The sequence below is a fragment of the Zeus faber genome, assembly GCF_960531495.2.
Source record: "Zeus faber genome assembly, chromosome: 14".
Lineage (NCBI taxonomy): Eukaryota > Metazoa > Chordata > Actinopteri > Zeiformes > Zeidae > Zeus > Zeus faber.
The window spans coordinates 25832724-25854195 of NC_137200.1; the positions used below are offsets into that span (position 1 = coordinate 25832724).

The 21472-nt window shown below is 48.6% G+C and overlaps 2 protein-coding genes across 6 annotated transcripts in view; both read left to right on the forward strand.

Moving 5' to 3' along the window:
* Positions 1-11450, forward strand: part of ksr1a (kinase suppressor of ras 1a) — a 29377-nt gene extending 17927 nt beyond the window's left edge. For 2 of the 5 annotated variants that reach the window (XM_080014157.1, XM_080014159.1), the window contains exons 15-21: positions 1051-1247; positions 1966-2062; positions 2153-2286; positions 2760-2891; positions 2997-3132; positions 4068-4201; positions 8887-9880. In XM_080014157.1, the coding sequence (XP_079870283.1) occupies positions 1051-1247; positions 1966-2062; positions 2153-2286; positions 2760-2891; positions 2997-3132; positions 4068-4201; positions 8887-9649 (1593 nt within the window). In that variant the 3' untranslated portion in view covers positions 9650-9880. Of the gene's footprint in view, positions 1-1050; positions 1248-1965; positions 2063-2152; positions 2287-2759; positions 2892-2996; positions 3133-4067; positions 4202-6059; positions 7415-8886; positions 9881-11285 lie in introns of those variants that run through there. The other 3 variants (XM_080014160.1, XM_080014158.1, XM_080014161.1) reach the window with 3 other exon arrangements.
* A 24-nt stretch (positions 11451-11474) lies between these two features.
* On the forward strand, positions 11475-13607 carry LOC307239994 (oligodendrocyte-myelin glycoprotein-like; the record flags this gene model as incomplete). Its single annotated transcript, XM_080013570.1, has 2 exons — positions 11475-11482; positions 12200-13607. The coding sequence occupies 2 exons, from the start codon at positions 11475-11477 to the stop codon at positions 13605-13607; spliced, it is 1416 nt and encodes a 471-aa protein (XP_079869696.1).
* Positions 13608-21472: the final 7865 nt, after the last annotated feature.

A 21472-nucleotide genomic window follows, 5' to 3' on the forward strand; every position in this document is an offset into this window, starting at 1 on the left:
TCCTGCTGTCCTACAGTCTGTCTTACTGTCCTGCTGTCTCTCCCGCTGTCCTACTGTCCTGCTGTCCGACTGTTCTGCAGTCTCTCCTGCTGTCCTACTGTCCTACTGTCTGTCCCACTGTACTACTGTCTGTCCTACTCTCCTGTTGTCCAACTGTTCTGCAGTCTCTCCTACTGTCCTGCTGTCTTACTGTCTGTCCTACTGTCTGCCCTGCTGTCCTACTGTCTGTCCTACTACTGTCCTACAGTCCTGTTGTCCTACTGTCTGTCCCGCTGTCTGTCATTCTGTCCTAATGTCTGTCCTACAGTCCTGTTGTCCTACTGTCTGTCCCGCTGTCTGTCATTCTGTCCTAATGTCTGTCCTACTGTCCTGCTGTTTACCCCACTTCCCTGCTGTCCTACTGTGTGTCCTGCTGTCCTGCTCTATATCCTACTGTCTGTCCTTCTACCTGTCTTGCATTGTCCTGCTTCCCTGCTGTCTGCCCCACCTTCCTGCTGTCCTACTGTCTGTTATTTTGTCCTACTGTCTGTCCTTCTACCTGTCTAACACTGTCCTACTTTTGTTGTTGTTGTTGCAAGAAACATGTGAATATCCTGTTGTTTACTCACAGTCTGACCCATCGACCCTTCTCTACTGTGACCATCATCTGGATGTTTTCATCACTTGCCTCCCCTTGTGTCGTAACCACGTCCATCACTGGCCACAAATCTGTTCTGATTATCACTTTATACTGAATAATTCCGATAATTTCCAATCTTGGACCTCAATTTCCTTTTCCAAAAAACCATAACACCCAAGAATACTACGAAAGGTACATGAAAGCATTTCAATACGTACTCTCTAATGTTTTGAATATTAGAAAGTGTAATTAATGAGTGATTTAAGTGTTTTAAGTCGCAAGGGTTGGCAACCACGGTACAATTTGATCTGACATTGTTTCGGGTCTAAATGGCTTTTATTTTGGAGGCGGCTTGCGTGCGCGCATGCTGCCCTCTGAGGGACCGGAGGTTTTCAGACCCTTGTTGTTCTCCTCCCTGCCGCTTGCCGCAGGGCCGCTGGGGCAAAGTGCACAAGGGGCGCTGGCACGGCGAGGTGGCCATCCGCCTGCTGGAGATCGACGGGAACAACCAGGACCACCTGAAGCTGTTCAAGAAGGAGGTGATGAACTACCGACAGACCCGGCACGAGAACGTGGTGCTCTTCATGGGCGCCTGCATGGCCCCGCCCCACCTCGCCATCATCACCAGGTCGGAACCGGCGGCAAACAGCTCCAAAAACGGACAAAAACATACGCTACAGCCCCGCTCACTGACTTTGAAGCGTTTTCTCACCTCGAAAACTCTTTTGTCTTTACGTCGCTGTGATGCTCTCGGTTCTTACCCAAACTGGACATGCCCCGACATCAAACTGGTCGCGAACGTCTTCCGACGCTGACAGTGTCGAAGTCTAAGCTGCGTCTTTTATACCTTTTTGAAATACGGTTCAAAGGAGCAAGGCATGCCCTCCAGTGAAAACGATTTATTATATAAACAAATTAATAAATCAAATATCAAACTTTTCATCTACTTCACAGCTGCCTAATTACATTAACACAATTGAAAAAATAATCTAAATACAGAATGGTTTCAGATAATAATTTTTATGATAATAACATGGTAATAATAATAATAATGCATAGACATTTATTCATTTATCGATATGGATGGTTGTTGAAAGCCTTTGTGTTGGATGGAGGGTCCATTGGGATGGATTTGCTTGGTGATTGACAGGTGTGGACGGGAGGAGGAGGAGGCGGGGCCGGGTGGGCAGACAGACAGGAAGTGGCTGTAGTTTCCTCAATTCTCACTCGATTTGGACAGACGCATACATCACAACAGCTCGGCAACTTCTGGGCCGCGCGGGCGTTTCACAATTTCGGCAGGAACCGTCGAGTTCTAACGGTTATTTTTCCTGCTCTTCTCCCAGTTTCTGCAAAGGGAGGACGCTGTATTCCGTCGTGAGGGACACCAAAAACACCCTGGATATCAATAAAACCAGACAAATCGCCCAAGAGATTGTCAAGGTAGATTTGGTTCACACGGTTGTTTCAATTCTGTGACTTTGTCCCTCCAGTCGCCACGTGTATTTCAAGTGCATTTCCCTCTTAACGCAGGGAATGGGATACCTGCACGCTAAGGGCATCGTGCACAAGGACCTGAAGTCCAAGAACGTCTTCCACGACACCAACAAGGTGGTGATCACGGACTTCGGCCTGTTTGGGATCTCCGGGGTGGTCCAAGAGGGGAGGTCAGAGCACATCTCATCCTGTTCGCATTGACCGAGCCAATCAGATCATCTCATCAAGCTGATGTCCAGTTATTTTTGAATAATTCAGAGATCAGGTCCATATTGATCTCCGTGCATGAGTTTTGTTGTGATTCTGCAGAGCTGTAAATAGGAGCCCGTGGTCTTAAAGAACTTAGATATATATTTTTTAAAACAGAAACACAAAATCAAATATAGTTTCTGAGGTAGCAACATATTTGTACATATATAAGTACGTTAAGTAGACATGGTAATATTATTATTATTTTTTTGGTTCCATGTGAGACCAACTACCCTTTTAGTTTCACTGTGGGCGTCACATCAGTGTGGTGTTCTATTCTGGAGGACCATTTGGTATTCGGTGTTTTATTCTTCTCTAATGGCAGTGAGTTTAGATGTGGCCTCGTATCGTTTGTCGTGAATGTTCCTTTTGATATGTGTTTACGTCCTCGCAGACGGGAAAACCATTTGAAGCTTCCTCACGGGTGGATTTGTTACCTGGCGCCGGAGATCGTGCGCAGGATGAGTCCCGGTAACAACGAGGACCGCCTTCCATTTTCCACCGCCGCCGACGTCTACGCCTTCGGGTAAGAAAGGCCCTCAGTGAAACCGGTTCGTTTGAGAAGGGTAAGAGAACTTTCTTTTACCCGCAACAGACGTACAATAAAAATATTCTGTGGCCTTCCCCTCAGAACCATTTGGTACGAGCTGCAGGCTCGGGACTGGCCCATCACCAACCAGCCGGTGGAAGCAACCATCTGGCAGGTGGGGAGCGGAGAGGGCATCAAGAAGGTCCTTGGGGAGATCAGCCTCGGCAAGGAGGTCACAGTGAGTGGAACCGCTCAGAATCCACCTTAGTTGAGTTAGTAGCCACGTTAGTTGAGTTAGTAGCCACGTTAGTTGAGTTAGTAGCCATGTTAGTTCAGTTAGTAGCCATGTTAGTTTAGTAAGAAGCCACATTAGTTTAGTTACTAGCATGTTTGTTTAGTTAGTTGCCATGTTAGTTGAGTTAGTAGCCATGTTAGTTGAGTTAGTAGCCATGTTAGTGTAGTAAGAAGCCACGTTAGTTTATAGTGGAAAGGTTTGTTTAGTTATTGGCCATATTAGTTTACTTAGAAGCCACATTTGTTTAGTTAGTGGACACATTAGTTGAGTTAGTAGCCACGTTAGTTTAGCAAGTGGACAAGTTATTTTAGTTAGCAGCCACATTAGTTTAATTATTGGCCACATTGGTTTAGTTAGTGGACACATTTGTTTAGTTAGTGGCAACATTAATTAAGTCAGTGGACACACTATTTCAGTTAGTGGACACGTTTTTTTAGTTAGCAGCCACGTTAGTTTAGTTAGTGGCCACATTCGTTTAGTTAGTGGACACATTAGTTAAGTTAGTGGCAACATTAGTTTTGATTTAGTGGACACGTTATTTTAGATCGTTAATTATTAATTGAGCTAGTGGCCACACCGGTTGAGTTAGTGGCCACATTCGTTGAGTAAGTGGACATGCTATTTTAGTTAGTAGCCGCATTAGTTAGGGGACACGTTAGTTTAGTTAGGGGACATGTTAGTTTAGTTAGGGGACATGTTAGTTTAGTTAGGGGACATGTTAGTTTAGTTAGGGGACACGTTAGTTTAGTTAGGGGACACGTTAGTAAGGCCAGCCAGACCCGTCCATTTGGGTTATTTCTTTATTGGAGGTTCTGATGAACCCGACCAGCTGGTTCCCAGTCGACTGGTGTGTTGACCGGAGCGTCTTCCCTCTGCAGGAGATCCTGACGGCCTGCTGGGCTTACGACCTGCGGGACCGGCCCACCTTCACCCAGCTGGCCGACATGCTGGAGAAGCTGCCCAAGCTCAACCGCCGGCTCTCGCACCCGGGACACTTCTGGAAGTCTGCAGAGTACGTATCCTAGAGATGGAGAGCCGGACATGCGCTCGTCTGGCTGTGGCTCCAAATGTCTCAATGGAATGTTATATTATATGTGACGTTATCTTTGAGTTAAGTTGCTCAGACATTATCCATTATCCATTATTGCTGTGATTCTGTTCTGCTAGTAACCTGGATGTTTACACACACACACACACACACACACACACACACACACACACACACACACACACACACACACACACACACACACACACACGGCGGGCCCTCCCTTTGCTCTCAAACAGCATCGGTTCTTCTTGGAATCGATTCTACAAGATGTTGGAAACATTCCTTTGACATTCTGCTCCATGTTGACATGATGTCATCAGACAGTTCCTGCAGATTTGTCAGCTGCACATTGATGCTGCGAATCTCTGAACAAAACTCAACTCATTGTCATGTTCATGAAACCGGGTTGAGACGACTTTTACTTTGTGACATGGTGCATGATCATGCTGGAAGTAGCCACTGGGTGATGGTCAGTTGTGGTCATGAAGGGATGCACATGGTCAGCAACAATGCTCAAACAGGCTGTGGCATTCAAGCCACGATGGATTGGTATTAACCCAAAATGTGCCAAGAAAACATTCCCCACACCATGACACCACCGCCACCAGCCTGGACCGTTGACACAAGGCAGGTGGGGTCCATGGACTCATGCTGTCGGCCCAAATTCTGACCCTAGGTCTGAGTGCCTCAGCAGAAATGGAGATCGATCAGACCAGGCTCCGTTTTTCCGGTCTTCAACTGTCCAGTTTTGGTGAGCCTGTGCACACTGCAGCCTCAGCTTTATGTTCTTGGCTGACAGAGGAGGAACCCGACGTGGTCTTCTGCTGTTGTAGTCCATCCACCTCAAGATTCCACGTGCTGTGCATTCTGAGATGTTTTTTCTGCTCACCACAGTTGTACAGAGTGGTTATCTGAGTTATCGTGGCCTTTCTGTCAGCTCCAAGCAGTCTGGCCGTTCTCCGTTGACCTCTCTCGCCAACGAGGCGTTTCCGTCCACAGAACTGCAGCTCACTGGATGTTTTTTGTTTTTCGTACCCTTCTGAGTAAACCCTAGAGGTTGTTGTGCGTGAAAATCCCAGGAGATCAGCAGTTGTAGAAGTACTCAAACCAGCCCGCCTGGCACCAACCATCACGCCACGGTGGAAAACACTGACGTCACATTGTTTCCCATTTCTGATGGTTGATGTGAACCTGAAGCTGCTGACCCCGATCTGCAGGATGTGATGCATTGCACTGCTGCCACACGATTGGCTGATCATATAACTGCATGAATAAGTAGGTGTACAGGTGTTCCTAATGAAGTGCTTTTTTTGCTTATTTTTGTAATAGAACTTAAAACTAAACTTTTAACTTTGATTTCTATCCATTTGAATTATTTCAGTTTCTAAAAATTGACGCATCCCACTTTGATTTGTAAAAGGTTGCAGTTCGAAGACAAGCTGATGAAGCACTTACACGCCAGCACTCTGTTAATAATGACATGCTAATGCTAACACTAGCTGGTGGGGCCATCTAGTGACGTTCCGTAGAAACTACATTGGAAATCAATAGTCCGTCTCAATGTATTTTATTACATTTTTTCTTGTAAGTAGCTGTGTAATGAGCAGCATACAATGACCGACTGGCTGCACATTATTTCTGACTCAGATTAATTATTTGGGAGAAAAAAATGCAAATTCTGTTTTGGTTCAGCGGTCCACGTGTCCTGCCCCCTCACCCTCTCAACCCAATGAAAACTGCTTTAGTTCCACTTTCTCTCTCTAACACTCTCCCCCCGTCGTTGTCCTTTCTCTCCCTCTTCTCGGCCTCTTCTCCGCAGGTTGTAGCGTTCGCTCTGAAACGACATGGACGCTACGCGCTCGCCCTGCATGCTCCCAGTCCTTCCTCTCCGGAGGACCCTTCAGAGCTGAAAACAGACTCTGCTTCCACTAACACAGTCTGATCTTCCACCTCCGACCATGGATTCCCCCTTTTTGCTCTAAAAAAAAAAAACAAAAACAAAAAAAAAACCGCCCTCCTGCCTTCGTTTCGTTTTCTTTCACGCCAACGCTCCCTCTCTGTGCTGCTGTCCGTACGACTACAAACCTCCCTCGTTCTCCCCTTTCCACACAAACATATTTACACTCTGATCTACTTTAATGCTGGATGTTTAAAAAAAAAAAAAAAAAAAAGGGACCTGCTGTGTTCGCTGCTTCTCCACCTTCACAGCCTCAGGTCTCCATCATCAGCGTCATCCTCGGTCGTGACCTTCTCCACAATATGCACTTTGTCGATATGGAGAAGGAAAACTTGAGAAAACCATCTCAAAATGTCACGTTTCGGTTTCCTGGGTTGGGCTGTGAGTAATTCAGTTTGCAGTGGGTTGTTTTTTTTTTTTGTTTTTTTTATTTGTTTTTATTGTTTATTATTTTTTTATTATTATTATTGGGGTTTTTTTTACTCTCTGAAACTTCTGCGACATAACTCGTCATCATTTTAGTCAAGAAATAAATGCTGGTTTTGTCATTCAAGATGGGGAAAAAAAATAAATGTCGATAATAACAAATGCTTATTTCAAAACTCCCATCCATCCGTTCCAGTGTGTGGTGCACCTTATCAGTCTCTTATCAGTTCAAGATGCTTCTGTTCATTCCGCGCGCAAAAAAAAAAAGATAAATCAGGAACGTGGCGCAGCGTCCGATATCTTCCTCAAACAGTACCTCCCGTGTGTGTGTGTGTGTGTGTGTGTGTGTGTGTGTGTGTGTGTGTGTGTGTGTGTGTGTGTGTGTGTGTGTGTGTGTGCGTGTGCGTGCGCACTGCGTTGGAGTCTAAATGCACTAAATGTCGTGTCGCGATTATAGCCGTGGTGTATGTAAATTATTTATTGTACAGGAAATGATTCTAAAAGTTAATTCTGTGAAATATTTGTATAAACATTTTGTATCTACTATACATCACAACATTTTTAAATAGGTACTTGCTCTCCCTATTTCAGATGTATATATATTTCTATTTTTTTCATGTACAAAATGATGTAAAAAAAAGAGACTGTACATTTTTTTTAAGAATGGGCCAATACATGTTTTTTATGTTATGTAAAAATTCATATTTTTGTATTGCATGTGACTACCATTCTGTACACGCAGGTTCTGTTTTCATCCATGGAAGATTAATAAAAATGAAGCTTGTCACGTAGCCACGCGGCTGAAGTGGTTCATTTATACTTTTAAATTGAAACGTAAAAAAGTAAAAGAGATACGGGCGTGTCCCTCCAAGACGCAAAGTCCCAAATAATGAATATAAGGGATGAAATGCTTCTCAATATGGGGTTGGGGGAGGGGCAGGGGGTGTGGCCGGGGCCAGGGTGGGGTAGCGCTCGGTGTGGGTGGGGGTTGGGGCGACGCGTCTTCAGCTTTCTAATGTCGATGTTGCAAATAAAAAGTAAACGCTGTCGGTCGACGCCCAAAACATTGCGGTTCCTGCCCCGACTGGTACCGACCACATGATGGACTGAGAGACAACAGACCTTTCTCTCCCTCCCTCCCTCCCTCCCTCCATTGTGTTATTCATAGCAGCTGTTCCTTCTCAATATGCGGAGCAGCAGATCCAGGATCCTCATGTCCATACAAACTGGACCTTGGTCTTTTTTTTTTTTTTTCTTTTTTTTTTTTTGGCATTGCAGATAATACAGAATAATGAATCCACTTAAAACAAATGCTTGTTCCATTTGGAATTAAAAAGTCCACCAGAAGTGTGGACATCTCTACAATCAAATGATTATAATTTGATGATTTTAATATGATAATAAAAAAGTTATTATAATCTTAATTAAGTATAATATAAAAAAGTCTCCATGTCACATTAAAATCACACTGCTTGAACTGCCAAACAGCTTACCGTATTGTGAACGATGACGTGTAATGTCGTCTTCATTTTTTATTTTAATTTGGTTTTTTTTGCAAATTTGTTAATGTTTCTTAACCTAGACTTTATAAATCCAGTCCATAGTTTCACAAAAGGTTTTGAGGTGAATCTGCGCAATCGATTCCCGTGATTTCAGTCCACATTTCCCACCGATCCAGAGGAACAAAGAGTGAGATCAGATCCGTGCAGGGCTCGAGTGAAAACCAGACAGGACCGGGACCCGGACCTGGACCCGGCCTCGCCCGGACCGGCTCCGGCCGGGGTCGTCCGGGGGAGGAAAAGAAGAGAGAAGTCACCGACGCACATCAGCCAAAAGTGAGGCCCAGTTCCTCATCACGGTGACTCGAGTCAGAAGCCGAATGTCGTGTTTCTCCTGAACGCCGGCATGACTCTCACCTCCCCCTTTTCACCGCTTTTGCACCGAGAGGGAAGTAAGAAAGGGAAGAGGGAAGCTAAGGCCTGACGTGATGCCGCTGAACCAGGCAGCTCGTTTCACAATGCACTAAAGACCTCCGCACCCTGACAATCGCACCGCGTGAGTAAAACGCTCCCATCTCAGATTTGACTTGGAAAACAACTTCGATTGTCGTGTCGTCCACCCTACACAGAAGATCTCATGGGTTACCGCTTTAACGTCTGTTTTGTGTTTGGGTTTGGATTAATTAATTGACCATTTATTGATGTTGTGTTTGTTATCATTAAGGGAGGATTGTGCACATGTTTTTTCTCTCCCTCGTCTTCAGCAGCATGATGAAATGCATCCTCCCGCTGCTCCACTGCTTTACTTTATTCGGCGTGCGAGCGACCACCAGGCCTACGCCTGCGCTGAGCGACGAAGCCACAGCCACGGACGCGGGCGGTGCCGCCGCCGGTGGGTGGGTGTCCGTTTCCCGAGCGGCGGCCACGGCGGCCGGGCAGCCGACGCCGGCGGATGACTCCACCGCGCTTCCCGATCCGGCCACCTCCGCCCCTTCCACCGAGGCGTCCGGAGACTCGGCCACGCGCCGCCCTCCGCCCTCGACCGGCCCGCCGGCCGCGTGGGACGCGGCGGCGGGCTGCATGTTCGACCGGAGGAGCGGCCTCGTCCTGCTGATGGCCACCGGATGTCTGATCCTGCTCTGCACCGTCCTCCTGACCGCCACGGTGCTGCTCACCTGGAAGCTGTGCCAGCGGAGGAAAGGGCTCCGCCGCGACTCCGACCTGATCAGCAACGCAGAATACTGGATGGGGACGGCCCCGCGGAACCGGCCGCCGTCCCAGGGCCAGACCGGCCTCCTGCTGATGAGCCAACTGGGGCAGACCCTGCAGGAGAGGGGTGACGGCGCGGCGACGGAGGAGGACACGCTCGGACGGGTGGAGCCGGTGGAGCAGGTCAGAGCACAGTCCCGCAACGACCCGGTCGCTGATGGTGTCGGAACTCCGCCCTCCCTCAAAGAGCCAGTGGACAGGCTCCCAGGGGCCGAGGGAGCTCCCATGACGACGAGGCAGCAAGCATTAATAATTTGATGTTTTAGGGAGGCGCTCCTGCATCCGTTCAATGGGTCCTCGCTTTAAAAGGTTCAAGTTCACACATTGTTCATGTATAAACTCTATGTGTCTTTTGGCCTATACTTTGCAGTATTTTAACGGTGAAACAAGTTTAATTTTTATTTATTTTTTTCATGTAAGATTCATACTAAAACAAACGCGGAAAAAGAGAACTTACACAACTACGAAATCCACCGAAATGTTTTCATCTCAGACTTTCTGCTTCTTTCCTGAAACATCTCTTTGTATTTATAGTATGTGACTAAGAAATAAAAGAAGAACAGAAACGAACGTGTGTGTGTGTGTGTGTGTGTGTGTGTATGCGTGTGTGTGTGTGTGTGTGTGTTTGAGAGAGAGAGACGGGCACTGACGTGTTTCCCATTTCTCTGCGTTTTCATCCCGACTCCTTCCCTGCGTTCGCCTTCGTCTGCGTTGGTACATCGGCCTCTGAAAGCAGCGTCTCATTGACAGGAAATGGCGTCGGGGGGTATGAAGTACCTGCTTCCTGCTCCACACAGACACGTCGGCGGGTCGAACCCGTTGCATTCTGTGAGGGAGGGTACGAAACCAAAACACTGAACACGTTCGGAGTTCTCACTCCGTTATCTGTGTGGGAAACATCATATCTTATATTACACGGCTCTGTGGAATCCTGGATCCTGACTGGTCAGGAGCAGCAACCAGTGGTCAGTTATTTCTGAATAATGGCCGCTCTGTTAATAATGGCCGCTGCCATCCTCCTGGTTTCACGCCCCTCGTTTCACTCCACTGACGCGCTCATGCCAACACTAGCCAGTGGCGCCATCTGGTGACGTTGCATAGAAACTACAATGGAAGAGTAGACGAGATTAATGTGGAAATGCCCGATTCAACGTTAATCACAGGAAATACATTGATCCTCAGGTGAGTGAGGTGTTAGCTATGTTTTTGATAGATAAGATAAGGTCCGCAGAAAGGACGTTCAGCCGCGGGTCCACAGAAAGGATGTTCTGCTGCGGGTCCACGGAAAGGACGTTCGGCTGCATCTCTCCAGAAAGGACGTTAAGCTGCATCTCTCCAGAAAGGACGTTAAGCTGCATCTCTCCAGAAAGGACATGCTGCTGCAGGTCCACGGAAAGGACGTTCTGCTGCATCTCTCCAGAAAGGACATTCTGCTGCAGGTCCCCTGAGCCTGGAAGCATCTGCACCTTTTCCTGACGACCACAGTGTGGGAACGCCTTCATCGGGTTCCTTCACCTGTGAATTCCTGCCATAAAATGAGCGTCGGTCGTTCCAGTTCAACTCGGCCCGACCTTCACACAGATTAAAATGAATCACACAACAGTGCATTGAAAACACCACAAACATCGCAGTGAAAAAGAAGAGTACACCTGAAGCTCCTCGGCCCATTTGCTTTTGCATCGCGTTGCGCTGCTCTCCTTCTCCTGCACCCACCCATCCACCCACTCTGCCGCACCCCCCCTGTTCGTCACACACACACACACACACACACACACACACACACACACACGGTTCTTCCACTGCAAAGTGAGGAGCTGGAGCCTGCGGAGGCTGATCGAGCTGCGCTGAAAGGCAGCGCACGCAGGAAACATCAGCAGATCTGTTTTCTCCACAGAGAGCTGGGGGATCAGCGCAGATCAGCAGCGGCCGTCGGGGAGAAAGCGAAGCAGGAAAAGTCGGCGACGGTTCAGTCCCATTAATCAGGAATTTCTAAGCGGCCGGGGGAGAAAGTCCTGCCCCGGAAAAGCAGCGTCTGCGGAACACGACGACAGAAAGGACGAGAGGGAGTCACTGGAATGACAAGATGAGAAGGTGAGTGCGGGATGAATTTAAAGGAGTGTGTCAACCTGTGCACGCGCTCGCGCACGCACGCGCACACACACACACACACACACACACACACACACACACACACACACACACACACAGGGAAGTGGGCTCCCTCCCGTGTGCTGTGGAGCTGCATTGGGACGGGATGTGTTAATAAAAGCCTCCGGGACCGAGACGATGCCGACAATCACCAACAATCAAACGCTGATTGGCGGCGGCGTAGGAGGAACAGCAGGGGTTTCTCAGCAGTATCTAATAATACCAATAATCTGCTTACGTCATATCAAATGTTCAAGTGTTTCAGGGAAAGTTTAATTCAAGTACAATTTGAAGCCTCTCGCTTTCCAATCATGTGTTTTTCAGGGGCCAACGTTGCCGCATTGTCCCAGAGAGCGGGTCCGTGTATGACTGATAGGTTGTGTTAATGCAAGCCGCGCGCGCGCACGCGCGCATGTGTGTGTGCGTGTGTGTATGTGTGTGTGCGCGCGCCCTGTGAGAGAGGCGTATAAGCGAGATATCCTTTGTGTGTCGACAGATAAGACCAACAGCAGAGCACAGTGACTCAGTCTCACCTCAGAACCACTCATTTTTAATTTCTCCTCAGCTCATGGCACCGCTTGCGCCCTCCACAGATATTTCATTTGTCTGCCGGGAGCCGAGCGTAAAACAATGCTGGTGTTTCTTGTCTTCCGAGCGCAGGCCTGTGCTGCAAACGTCGCCCCCTGGTGGTGTCCTGCTGGCGCTCCTCCTCGTGCTGCAGCTGGGCGTCCAGGTCCTGGCGGTGTGTCCCCCCCTGTGCTCCTGCAGCTCCGGCCACAGGGAGGTGGACTGCTCCCGGAGGGGTCTGAGGCAGCTGCCCCTGGGCCTGCAACACAACCTGCGCTCCCTCAACCTGTCCCACAACCGCCTGCACGGCCTTGGCGGCCAGCTCACCGGCTACGCCCATCTCCGCGTCCTGGATCTGTCTCACAACCGGCTGAGCCGCATCCCGCCCGGGTTGCCTCGTTCCCTCTGGCAGCTCTACGCTTCCGCCAACCACATCCAGCTGCTGGAGAAGAACGACACAGCCTACCAGTGGAACCTGCGGCTGCTGGATCTGTCCCACAACAAGCTGGAGCGCGCCATTTTCATCAACAACACGCTCACCAACCTACACTTGCTCAACCTCAGCGGCAACCACTTCTGGACGGTGCCCACCAACCTGCCCACGCGCCTGGAGACCGTAGACCTGTCCCACAATTCCCTGGTGCAGGCGCTGCCGGGATCTCTGGACCGGCTGCCCTTGCTAACCCACTTCTTTCTGCACGCTAACCGCTTTTCAGCTTTGCCTCCTGGGGCCTTTGATAAGCTGACGGGGCTTCGGCTCATCACTCTGGGGGACAACCCCTGGGCCTGCCACCTCCACACCAACATCAGCTACTTGCTGTCGTGGCTCCAACAGACCCCCGCCCGCATTGTGGGTTGCCCCTGCCAGGGGCAGGCTGTCTGTGGAGAGGTGCGCCCTGTCAGGACAGGAGGCTGGCACTTTGGTTCCTACAACCTGCCTCCTCTAGCAGCGAGGGCCAACGATCTGAGCTCCGCCCCCCCTGACTCCAGCACCGCCAGCTGGTGGTTCGTGTCCGTGTCCGCCCTGCTGAACAGCCAACACAGCACCGTGGAGACCTCAGAAACACAGTACGATCCCTCTACTGTCAGCCTCCTCCACCCCTCCACCCTGCCGCACAGAACCCCCATTGCAGACCTGAGCACCGAGCTCCTCTCCATCACTGCACATCCGTCTACTGCGGATCACATGTTCCCAGAAGGCCCTGGTTCCGTCGGCGAGGCAGGGACACCACTGACCACCGCTGAAGCTGTGATTGACACGCCCGATGACGCTGACTGGACCTTGACGGCGGAACCGCCGTCAGAGTCTTCCACGACTCAGAGTGTCCTTATCGCCACAAAGAAAACCACAACTCTCCGCACCAGGAGCGTGAGGAGGCCAAACCAGTCCCTGGACCAGTCTCTGGCCAGTGGCACTAGTCCCACTCCCACTCCACAACACTCACTCATCTCACTGAGGATCCTGTGGTGCCTGACTCTGATTCTGCAGCAAGTCCTATGAAGAAGAAGAAAACTAAAAGTAATTCAGTGTTTCCCTTTTAATAATGGTAAATAACATGATGTTATTAAGTCAAACTGAAGGTAAGCAAAAGGAAAATTGAGAAAAGTTTGGCTGGCGGGGAAAAACGAGACACGGGGTAAAACGAGAGCAGAGCACTCAAAAGAGTGAAACGTTCAGTCTCATTGGTTTGTTTGTTCATCGTGACTCTTGAATCTTGACTTCCTGATGTGGAGCTCACTTCCTGCGCTAATACGGTCTTGGCCACAAGGTGGTGCTCTTTTATCGTGGTCTTCATGCTGCTCGCTGGCACCACCAGCCTTTTTGCACAAAATTTAATTAACTTCACACATTTTGCAACTGGTTGAATTAGGCTGCCAGGAGGATGAGCGTGACTTCCCATTTCTAGTGTTGTTATGAAAACCTGTTAAGATGCACTATTGTTTTGCTTTTCTTTCGGTATAAAACATAAAGACTGCCTGACTACACTGTGAGCCGTTGATTGAGAAGAATTGGAACCCGCTTTCTGAAAAGCCTGGGTAACTCATCCCGTTCACCGACATTATGGGACGTCTGCTCATCTTTCGAACCGTCGAGGAGTCGGTGTTGCAGTCAGTGGGACAGAGTTGATTTGACGCCGATCCGGGACTTGTCGTACCGAACCCAACCAGCTCCCGGCATCCAGCATCCCTCCCGGAGTCAGGGATTCTGCACTCACTTTTATATGAGAAGGAACGAGAATAAATCTGGAATCTCTCCATCGAGGTGTTATATTAGAATATTCTACCATCCTACTTCCACCGGATCGCAGACTACATGACCTGAAGCACACTCACTGATGTATTATTATAATTATACATGTGAAAATGATTATTATTATTATTATATATTCATCGAGAATGTTTAACACATCTTTACCTTAAAGTGTCTTTCTCAAAGTTCTTAATAAGAATAAATGTCAATTTTGTTGATATTTACAGCAACTCGGATAATAAAGTGATTCAGCCCACCCACCGTTCAGAGAAGCCTTTGCTTTTAACCAAAGACCTTGCACAGACTCATGGAGCCTCATGGAGCCTCATGAAGCCTCACAGAGCATCACAGAGCATCACAGAGCATCACAGAGCCTCATGGGGCCAGATGAAGCTTCATGGAGCCTCATGGAGCCTGGAGCCTCATGGGGCCTCACAGAGCATCACAGAGCATCACAGAGCCTCATGGGGCCCGATGAAGCTTCATGGAGCCTCATGGAGCCTGGAGCCTCATGGGGCCTCACAGAGGTCCATGGAGCCCCATGGAGCCCCATGGAGCCTGGAGCTTCATGGGGCCTCATGAAGCTTCATGGAGTCTGGAGCCTCATGGGGCCTCACAGAGCCTCACAGAGCTTCACGGAGCTTCACGGATCCTCATGGAGCCTTATAGAGCCTGGAGCCTCATGGAACCTCATGGAGCCTCATGAAGCTTCATGAAGCTTCATGAAGCCTGGAACCTCATGGAGCCTCATGGAGCCTCATGGAGTTTTGTGATCACTTCATCCACAGTTGCTAAAATGATCTTAACTGGACGAACTTAACTCCGTGTATTGGTTTGTCACAAGGTCACATGATGAGGAACAGGTTTTAGTTCAAGTTTATTTTCTGTCCTGAAAGTCACAATGCTAAGGACCCAATAGAGACAGGAAGTGTAGAATCACAAGTGTTGGCTTGAAAATGTGTTAAAATGTGAAATGAAGGAATTTAAATAATTTGACGAGGAAAACTATGACTGGTTCTTAATGTTAAACATATTATTATAACACAATAAATACAATACAATACAATACAATACAACTACAGACAGAGAAACTGTAACTCAGCAAAAAGCACACATTTATAGTGATATCCTGATAATTTACAAACTTACTATGATTATATTCAAATGATGATGATGATGATGATGATGATGATGATCATTATTATTATATGTCCATCCCTATGGGATGGAACCCTATTGTTATTGTTGGGATTTTTATTATTATTCTCCTTGGCACTTTTTGGGCTAAAAGTGTCTGGAACAGGACAACTGCTGGACACACAAACACGGTTGGGGTGTCGTTAGAATACACGTGTATATATATATATATATATATATATATATATATACACGTATATATATATATATATAATAATTCTATTTTGTAATTAACATACTTATAATTAAGAATATGTAATGATGTAGGAGATTTGCTGTATATAGAGAAATAATCAATCAATAATCACCTAGTTGTGATTATTATAATAAACCTATACAGCCATAAAACTAACAACTCAACCAACCTAACCAACCCCAACTAAACATGTTGTTAGGAGGAGCAGGGTTTCCTTTAGGACGTCCACCGGGTTCAGGTAAAAAGATGCCTGTGTATATTTTTCCTTTCAAGATGAATATTAACAGTTTGAATGAGTCGTCCCATCGCTGCATTGGTCGCTTCGTGTTTGAACCTTTTAACCCTTAACTTCATGGTTAAAATTCTCGGACTGATCGTACTAATAGTAACTTCCTTTCCCTATAATAGTCCATTACGTTCTTTATGTTGGGACGCAACTTCCTGTTTCTAGTCTCTCGTCTCTCACGTCGGCGAGATTTAGTCAAAAGAGCGGATTCGTTAAAGTGCAAAAGAGTAAATAAAAATAAAAAACATGATAACTAACACAGATTACAACCATTTATTTCCGGGCGCGACACACAGACTGTCCCGTTCCCCCCTACGGACTGTGTTTAAGCCCAGGGAGAAGTTTCTCAGTCGCACGTTGTGCCATGAACAGATATTGATGAGGGAACCGACATTTTAATAAGACCTGGGTCGAAGAATCGGCGGAGCGATCCTTTTAATGCAGTCACTCCACCAGCCAGGGAAAACAGTGTGAGCTGAGCGGCTCATTTCCTGTTCTGCAGACATCCCCGCCCTGCCCCCCTGCTGACTCCCAGGACCGGGAAGGAAGGCTCTTCTCATCACTTTTCATCCCCCTGCCCCCATCGCACTGCCACGGCCACACCAACACTGCCCCCTCGTAGCCATAAGTAGTACTACTAGTACTACTACTACTAGTACTACTACTACTACTAAAATAGTACACACAAAGGGCCCGCTCACGTTCCGCTGTTCCTCCAGGACTGCTCTGCACTTCAGGACTGCAGTTGGAACCAGACCCTGAAATCCTGGTCCAGCGGCTTCTCTCTGAGCCACTGAGTCATGGACCTGTCTTGAACCTGCGAAGTTTATCCCTAAAAAAAAATGACCCACGGCCGCGCCTAGCAGGGGCCCCCCCAGGGCCCCCCCAGGGCCCGCCTGCGAGGTGTGACAGTACTTAAACTACTTAAAGCTGGTCCTTACAGCAAAGTACTTGTTACTATTACTATTACTTATTACTTTTACTCAAGCTGGAACTTCTTCTTCTCCCACCGCTGCCATCTTTGTTCCTCTGCATGTTGGAAAAGCATCGGGCACCAAGCTCGTTTCTGCTCCGGGGCTCCTGGATTGGGGTCCAGAGCTGTTCCCGGGCCACACTCAGCACAACACACCCGCGCCGCCGGGACCGGAGGGAGGTGTTGACCCGGGTCCGCTCGGGCGGTCTCACAGGTAGGTGCCTTTCAAACAAACATGCCATCGGGGCAGGTTTGGCATCCTGCGCTCATGTGTGTGATTTGGGCGCCCTCCTGTGGTCGTGGACAAACATGGCTCCAATTTTGATTTTTGAAGGCGTCTGAGCAGCATCTATATCAAGTCTTTGCACTATGAACAGGACACGCAAGTTTAAAGTGCCAGGTTTAAAGTGTGTAACGTGCCACAGCAGGTCCGGAAAATACCACAAACCAAAAAAAGATCTTCACAGAGATGAACCACCGGCAAATACGCCCCAAAATGATGTTGTTGGTAAACGAAATACATGGAGAAAATGTGTGACCGACTGAAGAGGCAGCATTTGGGCCAGTCGGGGACGGGGGGGAGTTGTGGTTCCTTGACTGAGAAGCTGCATCATTTTGTTTTCGCACGTCATCTCCTCCATCTCGCTGTTTCTCGGCGAGGTCACACCGTTTTCCATCGAAACCCAAGGAAAGAGGGAGGATGACATCACGCCCCGGGTGCGGCTACAGACACCGAGTAATGCACCAAACACAAACGACTCCAGACTTCCGACTAATTTAAACGACTTGTTCACTAAGAACGAATCGTATCACACCCGGTGATTACGCACAATAAGCTCTGTAAGCTCTAAAAATACTAAAAAATACCAAAATGTGCGTAATCGACACTCGTGGTGCTCATTTTGGTATTTTTTATAATTTTTAGAGCTTATAGAGCTTATTGTGCGTAATCACCGTGTGTCATGACATTTCACTGCATATATGTATGACCGTATGTATATGTATGTGACAAATAACCTCTTCAACTTGAACTTGAACTTGAACTTCATGAGTCTTACACCACGACAGTTAAGTCATGATGTAACATCAGGACCTTGCAAGCTCCAGCCCCAAGGAGTGAAATGAAGTGAAACAATAAAACAATCAGTCGTGTGGTAGTTACACTACTTGGGTGTCCCTGCAGTTCAGTAGTTTAGTCCCTAAATCCTGACCTGCAGAACAGATACACGGGAAGAGGACAAAGTAACAGAAAAACCACAGGAAAAAGGAGTTCAGCTTTGAAGAAACACAATCACCGTTCCAAACGCCGCTGCTACGCAGCCTGCTTTTAGATCGAGTCTGTATCGCGAACAATGCTGAACGCATTGATATTGGGTTATCAGAGCAAAATGACCCGAAGAGCTCCGAAGACTCCCAAAAAGGGGTCGATTGGTTTACTGTTTCGAGGGGAACAGTCTCTAAAATCATGACGGCATTTATCAAACTGGACAAACTGCAAAACTGAAGGCTGTGAGGCTGAAACTCTCACCAACGGCCACCAAACCACACAGACAGCTTCAGAACCTGGACCTCCTGAGCAGGCCACCTCCCGACCACCCAACCTCCTCACCACCCAACCACCCGACCTCCTAACCATCAACCACCCGACCTCCCAACCACCCAACCACCCGACCTCCTAACCATCAACCACCCGACCTCCCAACCACCCAACCACCTAACCACCCGACCTCCTCACCACCCAACCACCCGATCTCCTCACCACCCAACCACCCGACCTCCTCACCACCCAACCACCCGACCTCCTAACCACCCAAACACCCGACCTCCTAACCACCCGACCTCCTCACCACCCAACCACCCAACCACCCAACCTCCTCACCACCCAACCACCCAACCTCCTCACCACCCAACCACCCAACCTCCTCACCACCCAACCACCCAACCTCCTCACCACCCAACGACCTAACCACCTGACCTCCTCACCACCCAACCACCCGACCTCCTCACCTCCCGACGACCCAACCTGGCGACCTCCCAACAAAAGGCTAGGAGGCCATAGTCTGTGTCCCTCCGGAGTCGGTGATAGAAGGCCGAGCGGAAAATTGTGTGGAAACAGCTGTCATTAAACAAATGTGCATGGTACCAAACTGTGATTGATTGTGTATGTTGTGGTTAATGAGAACTCAGAAACATAACGGACATTGGATTGTGGGGGCCCCAGAAAACTGGTGAGCTAATTGGAGAATTAGAGTTTGAGTAAAATAGACGGCTATGGTTTAAGCGCGAAGGGTAAACAGAAGTTTGTGAACTAGAGCAATAAAGTAGCTTGAAAGGTGGCTGTGTTTGGTTTGCTCTGCCGCGTGCTGAGTGAGGGAAGGAGATTAGGGATTGTCGGCGCTGAGAGCTGGAGCAGAGTGAGAAGGATCGCGGAAGCTGCCGCCGTGTAGCTTAAGTGTGGCGGTGACGTCAATTCCCCTGTGTGTGTGTGACTAACCCCGCCTCAACGGGAACTGCGTGTCTTTTCCCCACAGCGTAGAGAAAACACCCAAAGTAATCCTCAATTCAATATTTAACCTGACACACAAGCCGATATAGCAAGATACTGTGAACCTGAGTTATTGTAAAACCAGCCACATAGTCACAAGCGTCAAGATGGCAGCCATTGCAAACCACAGCACGATGGGGTCAGCACCGTCTGTCCTTGACATAGACCGTGACGACCTCCCCATTCAGAGAGTCATTAGACGCCAGCAACTGCAAATATATCCTATAGGGACTCTTGTTGTTCCCGTCCGGCAGAAAAATCAACTTAGACCAAGAATGATTCAAGATTCAAAGATTTAATTATATTGATATATTTAGACAAAATTACATTATTTTATAGATATATAGATATATTATATTGGTATATTTATTTATTATCATATACACATTATCACAAGTAGCTGTAGTGAAAAACTATTTCGCAAACTGCAGTTACTGTGCTGGGCATAAAAATATAAATATTAAATAAAAGTAAAGATTAACGTCATAAACGCCATAAATGTCACCATTTTACGCCATAAAAAACCCAAAACAATTAACGCCAGGGTTTTCCCCAGCGTATTGCAGGCTTAAGTTGCCTCCAAACCTCCCAACCATCCAACCTCCTAACCTCCAAAGCTCCTAACCTCCCAACCTTCCAACCACCCAACCATCTAGCCACTCAACCATCCAACCTCCAAACCTCCCAACCTCCCAACCTCCAAACCTCCCAAACTCCCAAATTCCCACCCTCCAAACCTCGAAACATCCCAATCACCCAACCACCTAACTATCCAACTTCCCAACCTCCCAACTTCTCAACCTCCAAACCTCCAAACCTCCCAACCAACCTCCCGACCACCCGACCTCCCGACCTCCGAACCATACAACCTCCTAATCTCTCAACCGCCCAACCTCCAAAGTTCCTAACCTCCCAACCAACCACCCAACCTCCCAACCACCCAACCACCCAACCTCCCAACCACCCAACCACCCAACCTCCCAACCTCCAAACCTCCCAAACTCCCAAATTCCCACCCTCCAAACCTCGAAACATCCCAATCACCCAACCACCTAACTATCCAACTTCCCAACCTCCCAACCTCTCAACCTCCAAACCTCCAAACCTCCCAACCAACCTCCCGACCACCCGACCTCCCGACCTCCGAACCATACAACCTCCTAATCTCTCAACCGCCCAACCTCCAAAGTTCCTAACCTCCCAACCAACCACCCAACCTCCCAAACACCCAACCACCCAACCTCCCAACCTCCCAACCAACCTCCTAACCTCCCAACCACCCGACCTCCCAACCACCCGACCACCCAACCTCCTAACCTCCTAACCATCCAACCTCCCAATCACCCAACCTCCCAACCACCCGACCACCCAACCTCCCAACATCACAACCACCCAACCTCCCAACCACCCGACCACCCAACCTCCCAACATCACAACCACCCAACCTCCCAACCACCCAACCACCTAACCTCCCAGCCTTCCAGCCTCCAAACCTCCCAACCTTCCAGCCTCCAAACCTCCCAACGTTCCAGCCTCCCAACCACCCAACCCCCCAACCTCCCAACCACCCGACCACCCAACCTCCAACATCACAACATCACAACCTCCCAACCTCCTAACCATCCAACCTCCTAATCTCTCAACCGCCCAACCTCCAAAGTTCCTAACCTCCCAACCACCCAACCAACATCCAAACCTCCCAACCTCCCAACCACCCAACCACCTAACCTCCCAACCACCTAACCTCCCAACCTTCCAGCCTCCCGACCTCCCAACCATCCAACCTCCCAACCACCCAACCACCTAACCTCCCAACCACCTAACCTCCCAACCACCTAACCTCCCAACCACCTAACCTCCCAACCTTCCAGCCTCCCGACCTCCCAACCATCCAACCTCCCAACCACCCAACCATCCA